At 39.6% G+C, this 14551-nt stretch overlaps 1 protein-coding gene across 1 annotated transcript in view; it reads right to left on the reverse strand.

The window, feature by feature from the left end:
* LOC101467318 (neural-cadherin) overlaps positions 1-12755 on the reverse strand; it is a 344359-nt gene extending 331604 nt beyond the window's left edge. The window contains exon 1 of the mRNA XM_076888121.1: positions 11535-12755. Coding sequence (XP_076744236.1) covers positions 11535-12672 — 1138 coding nt within the window. The 5' untranslated portion in view covers positions 12673-12755. The remainder of the gene's footprint in view (positions 1-11534) is intronic.
* Between the last annotated feature and the right edge of the window lie 1796 nt (positions 12756-14551).

Raw genomic sequence — 14551 nt, forward strand, 5'->3', positions numbered from 1 at the left:
AGGTTTGTTGTAATGAAAAATAAATAAGTAAATAAATAAATAAATAAAGATTTTACACAGCATGCAGAGGAGTTGACTCCTGCTCTCATTTACCTCTGAATTTAATCCCTTACTTAAAGTATATAGAATAATTAATCCATACTCTATGGCAGGCTGTGATATATTGAAATGAATCTTCTTGTTGTATAGACACAAACAAATAAAGCCTGGCTGAATTAGTTCTTACCAAATGCCCATTTTACTGTAGCTTTTATTAGTTGAGCCATATCCAAAAACACCAACCTGCTGTCTTCTGAACAGCTATGAAGGCTGAACATGTAATATCTGCAAGAAATCATAAAAATTACAGTTTCAACTACAGAGCCACAAAGCAGCAGATGTGCTTTTGATTAATACTTAGACATTTAAATGGAGATATAATTAAAAAAATGATAATATGATGTGACTGAAAGAAATATGTAAAAATAAAAGAGACAAAAAACGACATCACATTATGGGTTTCACGGTTACACTTATGGCACAACACTCAGGATTACTGACTCACTTTAGATCGTTCACATCATTAATGTGACTGTTGAATAATGTGGCTCATACTGGTTCAATTTAAATAAGTCTAGGCTCTTTACTTAATAGTCACGCCACATATGATGATTACTTTAAATCAAACACTGCAATTTAAACTCTGCAGGAAAACTGAAATATGTTGATTATTAAATGATAAGACAGCTGATATTACTCGCATTAAAATACATAAATGGCGGATTGTAACTCACAAGAAGAAGCCTGGCATAAAAAGGAGCAGAGGGTGACATTGTAAAACAGTCGAAATTCCATTAAAAAGGTAAGCGCTATGCCAAATATCAAATTTATTACTCAGTAATTGGGGTTGATCTTGGCACAAATTGTTGCTGCTAACTACAATGAATTATTCATAATGATTTTTTATTTTATTTTATTATTTTATTTAATTTTTTTTTTGGGGGGGGGGGGGGGGGGGGGACTATGCAAATGGACTAGCAAATTAATAGCAACACAGTTATTTCTTTCCAGCAAAGTCTGTCCTCCCAATGAAAATGAATTAGCAGTCATAGTATCAGGAATTTGCATAACTGTCACCAGACAGACAGACAGAAGGGTGTGTGTAGATGGATAGAACTTTGAAATCGAATTATCTCATTAAGCTTCCCCATTAAATATATAGTCAGTAGCATTTTAGCTTCTTTTTTTTTACAGTTTTTTAAAAAAGTCTCCTCTTAAGGAGCTTTAAGAGGTGACATACACTGAAGTTATTATACTGTAGGAACAGGTGATTTTGTTATATACACATAGACCCATGTAAGCTGTTCCCACACTCTTCCACTGCTTAGCCGAGCAAGTTGTCTACTGGATGCATAGCTCTGTCTTTATTAGGCTGACATGAGAGTGATAAAGATCCTCTCATTAACTCAGCAAGAAAGCAAATAGGCTAATTTCCTAAAATGTCAAACTATTCATTCATTAGCTGCGACAGGTGCCCATGAAACCGCAGTGGTCCAAAGAGGTCAAAACAGGCATTATACATGCATATTTTAGATAATCATCACAAGCTTTCTAGATTTATTAGAATTAAAAAAGAGTTTTTACAACATGATCAAGTCCCTCTGTCTCTGTGTTAAAGCTATCATCTGCTGCATCTCTTACTTGACTTGAACAACCCAGCTCTCAGCTAATATATCCTTTTGAATTTTTAAAGCCAGACCTGCACTCTTCGAACAGGCCATTTATCCCTTAGGCTTCTGCCTCTCAGGTACATCACCTCGCTCTAGCTGCCAGCTGTAAGCTTTTATGCTGCAGTCCCCAGGGCTTCGGTTATGGAAATAACATTGTATTTCTTTACAAGGCCTTGTCCTTGATCATTATTACACAACTCTGTAGCAGAGCGACCAGATAACCAATTCACCTGTTGTCTTTATATTGGTTTCCACTAGAGCCCAGTGCATCTTGACTACCTGATCCTCAAACAATCAGACTGCAGTGACAAACGGCTGCACAGTAACCTTCTCTTGATGCAATAAGAGCTTGGTGCACTGAGTGATAAACGAGAGTATTGGTTAAACTATTCATTGCACAATGAACAGAACTCGAAATGTGCATGTTCTGACCATAAAGTGTGAAATCAATAAATGAAAATAGATAAGTTGAATTAGTTATTTGACATTGGATTGCAAGTCAGGGCTGAGTTTGAGTACAAACTTCTTTCAGAGATTTATTTTACTATTAAGCAACCGCAGGTCTTTAGAGGGAATTGTGCTTTCTTAATGTTAGTTCATCTTCACATGACTTTAAACTGCAGCATGTTATTGTGGACAATGGTGTTAATCTAAAAGTCTATGAAAAAAACCTCTATAAAGCTGGGGCATCTGACTACTTGGCACTGATCGAGGAAACAGGAACAGTCCAAAGTTTCCTTTCAGCACTGCAGCTGGGCTGACAAAGAATCAATTGACTATTCCTCAAACTTTAACTAGAAATGACTTTATTAATGTCTTCACATATAATATTTTAACCTTTAGAGAAAAAAATATTCTCAGCCATCCCACATAGATCTTAAGTACAGTAACTTCTTCTATCGATCTTTGTGAGTTAACATCTATAATGTCTTCCTCTAAACCATCATGTGCCTTGATGGTTTCGACTACAAGATTGTTCAAAGGAGTTTCACATTCAATAATGCTTAAATTTTAAATGTGACTAATCTATCTTTATTAACAGACTATGCAGCACAGGCTTTTTAGCGTGGCAGTAATTAAATCATTACTTAAAAAATCCGACAGTTTTTAACTAATTACCGACCAATTTCGAGCCTTCCTTTTACTTCAGAAATCCTTGGAAAAGTAGCTGTCAAACAGTTAACTCATCGTTTGCAGAGGAATAGTTCATTTGAAGAGTTACAGTGATGATTTAGAGTACATCATAGTGCAAACACAGCACTAGCAAAGGTTACAAATTATTTACTTGGCCTCTGACAGTGAACTCATCTCTTTGCTTGCCATGATAGATCTCAGTGCAGCATTTCATACCACTGACCACAATATTTTACCACAGAAATGAGAACAAGCCATGTTGCTGCAGTCGTTTGATCATCTCTACTTGATAGATTCCAGTGTGTGCATGTAAACAGGGAGCCTTCTGCACACACAATATTAAAATGAACCCTGTGAGGAACCAGTGTTTTTTTTTTTACATTATACATACTTCCATTAAATAATATTATTAGACACACTGCATATGTTTTCATTTCTATGCAGATGATATCTAGCTTTATTTATCCATAAAGCCAGATTCTACAAATAAACTAGTTAAACTAATTACATGGCTTATAGACACAAAGACTCCTTGTAGATTCAGACAAAACTGAGGTTACTGTATTCGGCACTAAAAATCTGAAAGAAATATGGTGTACAACCAGATACTTAGTTTAGATTGCATTACCTTGGCCTCCAGTAACATTGTGGTAAATAATAGAGTCATTTCTGATCAGGACATGTCCTTGTGCACGCACATTAAAGAAATAGGACAGCATTTATACATTTGCATAATCTTTCTAATTAAGTATGCTGCTATGAGTTTACTAACTAGGACTAGAGACAGAAACGTTTTTCCTCCCATATTAGCTTCTATTCTTTGGTACTTCTTAAAGTCAGAATTGAATGCAGCATCCTCTCCTCACATATAAAATCATTTCTTTTTAACATTGTAGGGTCTTACAATATAAAGTGTCTTGAGGTCATTGTTGTTGACAGTTGACTGTCAGAATTTGAACGTACCTGAAAGGTAAATGCATTTGTATTGAAACTGAAGTCCTTTTTGTGGTTGACATTACCCGAGTTTGACAGATTATCGTTACCACATTAACTTTACTATAGCTTCCTTTAAGAAACCAGCTAAGCTCAGAGAATCTTGGCATCCTCTTTTAGTGTCTGCGGTGCAGTCTGATTTGGAAGCGACTCGAGCTGGTCTGTGTCACAAAACAGGAAGAAGCTGCTGCTCTTACTGAACAAATGATGCTAAAGCTTTCAGAGATTCTGGCAATGACAGATGGTGGAAGGAGTGAAAAGTCTATTTAAAAGAAAATCACATCTGTCATGTTTATCTTCTGTAAAGCCCGACAGAGGGAGTGAGGACAGTAAATTACAGTATAACAAGACTTGAGATGTAATGAGAAACAATACCACAAAGGATGTAAAGTCTGTGTAATAAGCAGTGCTGTGCAAGTTCAAGCTTCACAGGAGCTACTTCGCAGTTCAGTTCACACAATTAACTAGTTCACTTTTTTAGTTCACAATTTCAAAAATAAAAGACGTCACATTCATATGGTCAATGTTGCCCTGTCCACACAGCCCCCAAACTCTGCTGCTTCCCAGTGTAAATGAATTACTCCATATTATATTGACTTCACAGAGATTACTTTTAAAAGCCAAGCTAAACCTATACAAGTAGTCTATCTTTTACCACATAAAGTAGGACAACCTTAAACAGATCGGGTTACAACTGGAACATTATGGTCGTTAGGTCCCGTTCTTGCCCTTTGAAAATGATTCCTTGTTAACATAAACACCTGATGACTTGTTTTTAGGGGACAATTTGCATAACACTGTCAGATGTATTTGTTTTTTATTGGAACACATAGACACTTCCATTCTAAAATTCCATAAAATTTTTATAAGCTGTATTGTTGATTAGGCTTAACTATGAGTCGTTCAATGTCCACACCAGCGGTCTCCAACCTTTTTTGCACCACGGACCGGTTTATGCCCGACAATATTTTCACGGACCGGCCTTTAAGGTGTCGCGGATAAATACAACAAAATAAAACTAGTACCGGTACCGAAAAAAAGAAGATTTATTCATAACACACGTGAAAAGACCCAGGAAAACCAAACGACTCACGGACCGGTACCGGTCCGAGGCCCGGGGGTCAGGGACCGCTGGTCCACACCACATTCTTTAGTTGCAAACACATTCTTTTCAGTTCAGTGTTTACTGAAAACATGAGCACATTCATGCACAGCACTGGTAATTAAGTTTACCGAGAGCTTTGGTCTCATTACCAAACATAACATCTTTAACGTGGATTAAGCAGACTGACCATGTAAACCTTAACCAGAAAATTATTTTCCTATTATTTTATTACAGTTTGTCTATTTAACCTGGGAACTGCGCTTGTGAAAAAATTATGGCTTGTATAGCACGTTTGACAGCATCTGAGATTACTAGCAACTGCAGCTGACAAACCTTGGTGACAGTAAAAGACCTGCAAAATCTAAATGTGAGATAAGGAAACTCAAGTTGACTCAAATTATGTGTTTTTCTTTGCACCAGACATCGCAGTCACAGAAAACAAGACCCTGTGATGCAGCAAATAAGAACAATTCAGGCTTTGGATGCTTTGCTCTGATAGCATGTTGTAAACTTTTACATCTTGATGTTTCTTAATGAACTGTATACATTATAGGCACAAAAACAGGACTTCCTCAGTGCTGAAGAGAGTAATTGGGTAAAGAAGCCAAGCAGCCAAAGTTTGTCAAAGTCTCTTCTGTGATGCTGTTTAGCAATGGTGTAACTCCTTGATGAAACCACAGTCTCTCTGGATGATAAGTTGAGCTTTTTGGGCTGACTGTGCATCCCTGTGGGTTTTTTATATGTATGTAAGAAAACAAAATGCAATTAAATAAGGCAAAAAAACCTGTGTCGTCACATCGGGTTTGTGAGGGCTAAGTCAGCTAACCATCCATGCATACTTATGGTCCACGCACACATGTGTGCGCAGAAGACCAAGTGTGTGCTATTTATGCTCTTCGAAGGAACAAATGGATGCAGACTGTTTCATCTCAATAAACAAAAGATGAGTAACATATGCAGCTAACAGGCTTCCCTTATTGCCATCTGTCTGGAATGTTATTCTGGCAACCCAGAATGCACAATAATCACAATGTTGGATATTGTGAGGAATGTACAGTGTGTGTGTGTGTGTGCGCGTGTGTGTTTGTTTTTGAGATGCGTTCTGCATGTACTTTCATGACCAAATAGCCTAAAAATGCAGTTTATTTTAGCCTTTGTGTTGACACACTTTTTGCTCATATATCTGCATTTATGTCTATCTGTGTGTCTTTGGCTTAGTGGAGAGTGGCAGAAATCTGGAGTTCTCTTGATTAGAGCCAGCTGTTTCTCTTCATTAACTAAAATCCCATGCATGCACGCACAGTCTGCACGCACAGATGAACACACAAAAGCAGACACACACTGAATCAAAATTCCCTAGAAAACATTACGCACAAAATGGCGCTAGTTCTTGCTACATAGGAATGAAAGCCACATGAATAACATTGGTTTGAAGTGTTTTGTTTCCTGGTGTTTATTTTCCCTCTCTGTAATATTTCTACCACAAACTTACAGAAAATTGAAAATGTTCAAGATCGTAATAAACCTTTGACACAGATTAGATGGGTAACTTAATAGTGCAAATTGCCTAATGAAAAATACTTTTATTTTATTGTATCATATGAAAACGATTATCTTTGTTTAACTATTTACTTAGATAAATCAAGTGAAACTGATGAATGAAAAAGAAAAAGATCTGGAGATTATTCCAAGATTGAGCTTGCATTTGGTAATTGTTCATTTGAACCTTCGATATGAAGGTCTTACTGGAAGTGACGTGGACCAGCACTAGACTGAAAAGGCCAAATAAATAGCACCAACATTGGAGGTGGCTAAATCAACAATCAAGTACAAAAAACTGCATAGTGTTGTTAAATATTCGTTTTAAAATCAGGCCTGAAACATACATTTTTGATACCTTATTAAAAAAACAAAGAAATATGTGGACTTATGATCATATCTTTTTCCTTTTTGCTTATTTAGGTGGATATATATGTTGCCAGTGGCTGCCAATATATTTATGTGTAGACATATGTTGGCCAGTTTGAAACTTGTAGTACATTGACCAACCCCCGGTAAAGAATAATTACAGAGTTCCCCTCTGTAACGATTGATGTAGCCTAAACAAGTACAATGATATGAAGTTCAACAAGATAAAATGCAATATAATGAAACAAATATGTGAATACACTAAAAAAAAAGTCAAAAATAAATACAATGAACAAAAACTAATAAATGTAAATCTGATGATGCATTAGTTAAGTAAATTATGAAGGATATTGGTGTTTAGTTCAGGCAGGAGAAGAGAATCAGACGTGGCACACGAAAAATGTGGTGGAAGGAGAAACTATAAAGACAGAAAAAGAACTTCTGCATGACTAACCAAATTAATCATTTGACTAATTAATCAAATTAATCATTTCATTAATCATTGTGCCAACAGAAGTCACTGCAGTCAAAGAACAGTCTCATACTGGCTGTTTTAGAGACGAAGGAAGACCCTTTGGGGAAAATTAATGGGCTACTCACTTGGTGCTCTTATAGGGGTTGGCACAGTATTAAACGACTTGTGAAAATGAGGGGCTAGGGATATCAAACTCAAGCCCACACACGGTTTATGTTGGGAAAATAAAAGCAGGGAGTGGTATTATCTTGTTTGAAATGAAGAGCAGCTGTGCATGGAAAGGAAACCAGTAAAAACAATTGAAGGAAAAAACCTTTGTACAGCTTTTTTCACATAGGAGGACATGCCACTGATTTTTATTCATTCCATGGAGATTTACCCTAATCTTAAGCATGCCAGCTCCATGATCATCCACCACAAAAGAAAAACAAATCTCACAATGTGATTGTGTGGACTGATTTGTTTGCTTACACACACACAACACGAGTAACACAAGCAGACACACACTTAACACTGTGGAAGCTCAGCAGCAGTTGTGAAGCGGACCTCAAACGCTATCTCAGATCCTGACACAAGGCTTTCGGTTTCCCCCTCCCCCAAAAAACACGTCTGTTCCTCGAAGAATCATGTTAGGAGCTTTCTCCCTCACAGTCTTAAACTGAGCCTCCACTCAAACCTAAATCCCTGGAGTGAGAGTGAAAATAAGAACGAGAAAGTAAGAGAGCAAAGAGACACAGAGAGGAGAGAGAAGTGCGCGACAGAGAGACAGACAGAGAGAATGAGATGGGATTACAGGGATAATGCGAGCAGATGGAGGGAGGTCGTGGCTCCAGCAGGACTCTCCACTCCAAACGGATTAAAAGACTTCAGCCGAGCCACCAACAACCGAACTGATGATGCGTTCCTCGCGCTTGAGACTCTGAGGTGATCCAGCCTCGTCCCCAACTGCTAAACCCAGAGATGATAACTTGCTGTCTTTTAGCGTGTAGCAGTAAACAATTAGATCACGGTTATGTATTTCAAGGCCCCTCTATTCTTCCTCTTCAGTCAAACTTATAAAAGCTTTTAGGCTTTTTTAAGCCCCATCCATTTAGGCAACAACTCTCACTAAAAATTTGCTTTAACTTACATTCTGTTAGACAAAATCAAATTCAAATATAGTTGCACCCAACGGACATCCAGGAATCAATTACCCAAACTAACAGAGGATCTGGTCACATAAAATCAACATTAGATGTCCTTTAGCTTTCAAATACACTAAGCCATTTTACACTTTTTCTGGCTGCTTCACAGAAGACGGCTTCATCTCAGCACAAGTGTTTCCATGCAATAAACTTTTCATTTCATAAAAATACAGGGGACGCTTCTGTCCCCACCTCTCATACATAGTTTTACATCTTTTAAATAAAAATGAAAAATAAAACATTGCTTTGTTTCATTCTCCCTCCACCAATTCATTCTTGACAAGAGTTGTTTGAGGGGTTTTTTTGCAAACTGTGTCCTATATGTGTCTGTTTGATGCCTGCTAATTTGTGAAAATAATAATAACGTCTTCTAGTTGCCTATCAAGAAAGATGGAACTAGTTTAACTTTTGACAGCCTGTAGGGGAGGAAACATCAGCTACTAACTAATTTCATCAGACAGTTAAAGTGATTATTTCTCTTTAACTTAAAACGTTATATACAATGCACTAAAGGTTAATGTCAAGACTCCTGTCTATCTATCTGAAACCTAAGTTTTACTACATGGCATTACATTTACTTTTTTGTTGAACTGAATATCAAATGTGCGAGGATTGTTCAAAATGTTAAAGAGAAAATATTCAACTTTAACTTTTACTCTTAAAGACTCAGTTGTCATATTTTCCCATATCAGTTGTCTCTTGCTGATTAGCATTTATCACTTTTTTGGGAAAATACTTTTTTGGTTTATTTGAGGGGAAATTTATTGGTGAAATCATTTTTAAATGCCTTAAATAGCTTTAATGTTTTTGTAAAGTCTTGGGATCAAATTCATGTCAAGGACCAGTGGAGACCCCTGGTGGTTAAGCTAAATTTCCTGGCACTGTACTGTTAAACTCTTTAATTATTAGTTATTGAGTTGTAGCTATTGTTGCGTGAAGACATTTGATAACACAACTCTGTGAAGTTTGCAGTGTATTGTTTCTGCAATTTCTAAATGCTCCCTGTGTATGCATGAACATACACCAGCTGGAGGGACTAGCACTGATGAAAGATTGTACAGTGACGTTTTTGGTACCATGGACATAAATATTGCTACCCCCTTGCCCAAACCCTCTCCTCGTGCCTCACCAGTGGCACTGACCAACAGAAAAAGCCTCCCCCACAGGAGAACTTGGCCCATGTAACTAAAAAAAACTGCTCAAGACCAGCTAAAGGAAGCCAACAATATCTCAGTGTTTCCTCAGTCAGATCGAGGAAGGGTGAGATTCACTGGAACTAACTCAATCAGTACCTCACTCTTCAACTGATGGAACCCAAAGGATCAGATGCCAAATTTCCAGTGCCAGACACCACAGTACACCTCTAGCAAACCCATGTTACTGTCACAGGGTCAGAGGTGGTTTGGCAGCATGAAGAAGACCTGTAGTATTAGTATTAGGTAAGTATTGTCAATATTGTGGAATGTTGGATTAAATCCTGCTTGTTATTTTAATCTTTTGTTTTTAATCAACATTTGGTTGACTTAATCTGGATGAAAAGAAGCTTGTTCTGTGTTTTAACAATGAATTGATATTTTTCCAAGTAGCAGTTGCGCTTCATGCCTGCAGAGAAAGGCTGAGGTATACACACAACTCATGTGTATGGATATGCATTCATTAGACAATGCAATTTAAACATGAAGATGATTGTTTGTAATGCACACATGACAGCATTATGCATGCGTGACACACACACACACACACACACACACACACACACACACACACACACACACACACACACACACACACATACATATATAGCTGTAAAGCTGTAAATTAGCACTAAAATACTAGATTGACAGATACCAGAGTGTCTGTTTTGATGTTTTCAAAAGGAAATTGTTCTGACAAATAGCCAGCATTGTGGATCGTTACTGGCAGTGTAAATGAGCGCTGTGTGCTAGGAGCAGGCTCAGCTTATTTTCTGCATCAGGATAGCTCACATTACCAACACCAACAGGTCACATTGATTGGGTCTCTTCAAATGCTGTTAACTGGTCTTAATGGAACAAATGTGTTTCCAGTAAATGTATGAAGGCAGACTGAAAGATAAATACACACAGATAGATGTGCAAACTTAGTATCAGACTTTTTTTATATATAACATATGATAATATTTTTCCACTCTGAAGTCTGGTCCACAGCACTGAGTGTAATATTCAGTTCTGTGTTTCATCCCTTTGCATATGCATTTATTAATGTGAATCTGGCTGCTTGTTAACTTTCAGTCTATCTGCTCTTTTCTGTCCGCAGGTGATAATTAACCTGTTGGTACGATGGCCGTTACGCGACTTGCTTCTCCCCTGACATCCCAGCATATGTCGCTGCTGGCACACGACACATTCATGGAGCCCTTGATTTATCTTAGCACGTGAATCATCATCAGCACTGATGAATGTCACCCAGTTTAACCTCGATTGTAAACACATGACACTTTGACATTGCTTACAGTCAGACTCCCCACAGCAAGCTAGAACTTTTCTCATTTCACCATTCGACCTTAGCATTTCCAGGTGGCCTCACATCCATTCACTGTTTCTGAACACTGAGGTTGCAAGGTTAAGTATTTGCTACAACAAAGGAACAGGAAACCTGTCCGAGCGGATAGACTACTCTACAGTAGAGTAATTTTCCAAATATCTAAAATCAAAAAACGAAAATCATCTTAAATCGAGCAATTTCCATCGCAGTTTCCTTTTCCTTCCTTGAATACAAGCTCTGGGCAAATGCACACTATCTTCGTGCGTATTTACGCATGCAATACGAAGTGACAAAATACACCAAGTTACATTGTGAAAAGAAACACAAGATAGAAGAGTAAGAGTCAGTCCAAATTAGGATTTTGGCACTGCTTGTAGCAAAAGGAACGCACACAAACCGTCCTGTCCAATTGCAGCCTCACTCTCTCTCTCTCCTACTCTCACTGCCACACATCCACAGACCGGGCTGCTCACTCACACACGTGCACATCGCCTTTTGCTCACCTCTTTTATCCTGCACTCTGACGGTGATCTCCACTAGAGGCTCAGTCTCTCGGTCCAGTTTCCGGGTTATGATTATGTCCCCGGTGTCCCGACTTACGCTGACCGGTGAGCTCTCCACGTCGGGCTCAACCAGCTCAAACGTGGCCGACTGAAACCTCACCGGGTTCAGGTTCATCACCACTGAACCGATCCCTGCATCCTCGGACACGTTGATTAAAACTGGGCTATCTGATTCCAGTACTGACCTGGACTTTCTCGCTGGTACTTTCTCTTGCGATTTCGGTTTCCCTTTTCCCGGTTGGGGATTTAGTGAGGGCGCCACGGGCCACTGCCGTGGATTTATTTCCACTGTTATGCCCTGGCTTGTGCGAGGTGGCCACCCCCGGTCCCGGGCAAACACTTCAAATTTAATAGGTTCACCCAGGCCGAGGATGGAGTCGACAAGGAGGATGTCACCAGTTTTGGGCACCACGTAGAAACTCCCGTTTCTGGGCAGAGCAAAGTAGATGAGCTCGGCGTTCTTGCCGCTGTCATCGTCCCGCGCGGTGACCGTGTAGATCGCCATGCGGAGCGCAGTGGCATCATCGAGGCTCAGTTTCACATCGTCTCCGGGGAAAGTGGGCTGGTGGTCGTTAGTGTCCAAAACGTCCACCTTGATGGACGCCACCTCAGACACTAGTGGAGACATGTCTTCCTCTTCCCGGGAGAGTCCCGCGCATTGACCACAACACAAACCGAGACCTAGCGCATATTCGGCACGCTCCTCTCTGTCCAGAACCCTGGAAGTCTTCAGTAGAATATGTCCCCGTTTGTGGTGCGCAAAGACACGGAAATTCTCGCTGCCCTCTCCCAGGAGTTTGAGATGCGCTGCCGCGGAGCTGGGTTCCCCGGCACCGCACAGCCTTTGCGAGTTGAGTCGCTTTAATGGGACGCTCAGTCCGTTGACCCTGCAGCCCGGGGACGAGTTCTCAAATACATGGCCGTGAAAAAACGGCACCTGCTCCACGGTCCTGTTCCCGAATGCGCACGAAATAAAAAATGGTAAAACCACGACCCAAATCATGACTGGATATCTCTTTGGCTCCACGACACTAACGCGCCTCACATAAATCCATGTGTGCGTCTCTTCAACTTTCATGAAATTGTAGCGCACATATTTGTTGGCACCATATTTGAACTCGATGTGGGAGAACTTTGTCTCTACGCGTCTGCGCTGTGCGTCCTTCTTCTCTCCTGCCCTCCTCGGTCTGCCGTTTCACCAGCAGCGCTGTCTGTCTGTGCGCGTTCCAGGGGAAAAAAACGCTTACAGCTCGAGTACGCGCTTACCTCTGCACGCTTTCTCACTTCGTCTTGCGTGCGCTGATCCTCAGCGATCTCGTATGAGCATCACACCTAATCCTCCACTTGCTGCAAACTGCACACAGCCGCACAGAGACCTGCTTTCCAAGTGGAGCTCACTTATTACAGGGAGGAAAATCAATTTTCTTTGCATCAGATCTGCAGATGAGAGTTTGGTCATCAGGAGGATATAACACAAAACCGGCTGCTTTACGCATGCAGTGCCAAAGCTACCAGGTAAATTCATTTGTTACAATGATATGCGGCGGCAACAGATTTCTTATAGGAAATGAACTTCTCGGTAAAGCTGCACCGCATCGAATTAATGCGTGCTCGCGCTCACGCGCATAAACACTCTCCACCAGCGAGCAAGTATGTGCGTGTCAGGGGGATCCTCGGGGAAACGACCCGACCTCCCTTCTCCCAGTGATCAATGCCCAGTCTTGCACATCCATATCCATCACTCCTCTTTCCAATAACACGTCAGTCCACTGGATTAAAATAATGTAAAAATCGATCATTTTAAAACGTCTCCAGAGGGGCAAACAGAAAAGAAAAGCTTACAGCTTCTGGAAAGGACTCAGAAAGACTCAAGAGCTGTCTTTGTGTCACAGTAAAGTGGCCCGTTTGAGCGTGTTCATCTCACACTGTGTTTTTGTTTAGTCCCTAGGGGTCTGTGAATGTTGTGGGCAAGTTTCCAGCGAAATGAGAACAGTTCACTTTAATATAACATTGACAAATATTACATTCACTTTATATTTACCAGGTTTCACTGATATTGTCTCTTGGTCACATATCATTCACTACTATACTGACAGCACTCATGTAGATTCCTGATAATAGATTTGAGCTGTTTATGGATCCAGGGCATGGTCATTATCTCATCCAGAGTGCCTGTCTTCTGTGTGCTTTTGTGCTGTTTGAACTCCCACTCACTAAAACACTGCAACCTGTGCAGTTTTAAAAGTTTCACATCAGCAGTCCTTGGATAACACAAGTTTAAGGCTTTACACAAAAAAAACTGTGTTCATAAATTCAATCAGGCTGGTGTTTAGCATAAAATCTAACATCAATGTGAAGGTGAATTCCCTTTCCAGTATAACTAGAATTAAATAAAACCATTTTTAATGTTAAAGGATATACACCCAATCTATTCATAACTGACCACAGACAACAATGAGGACTTTAACCTAAATGTAATCATCACGCCAAGTCTAAATCACACCCAGGAATTAGCAAATAACTGTGATAAGTGTAAAAAATGTACAGCTTGTATCCTTGTCTGCATGAATTGTTTTCTCCTAATGAAACACACAACTACAAACAACTCAAGCCCCTCAAATGAATCTATGTTGATGCAAAAAATACATAAATTTGAAAAAACAATCATATTTTCATTTACAGATTATTATACATAAGTATGCAATATGGTCCTTCCTTCACCAATCAGCTCCAGCCACACTTGCTCATCCACCAAGTTTTCCTGGTGAATGAAGTGAGACATGCTGAATTTCATTAAAGCGGGAGAGGAAACGCCAGAGTACAAAAATAGAAGTTGTTGTCTGTGTGGGTCAGAGCAGAGAAAAAGTCATGGAAAAACAAAATAAAACTAAATTCCATAGTGCCTGGACACATTGGACAGCTCCTTTGTGAAAACTAAAATAAAATTTTATTGCACT

This window comes from Maylandia zebra, linkage group LG1 (assembly GCF_041146795.1).
Source record: "Maylandia zebra isolate NMK-2024a linkage group LG1, Mzebra_GT3a, whole genome shotgun sequence".
NCBI lineage: Eukaryota > Metazoa > Chordata > Actinopteri > Cichliformes > Cichlidae > Maylandia > Maylandia zebra.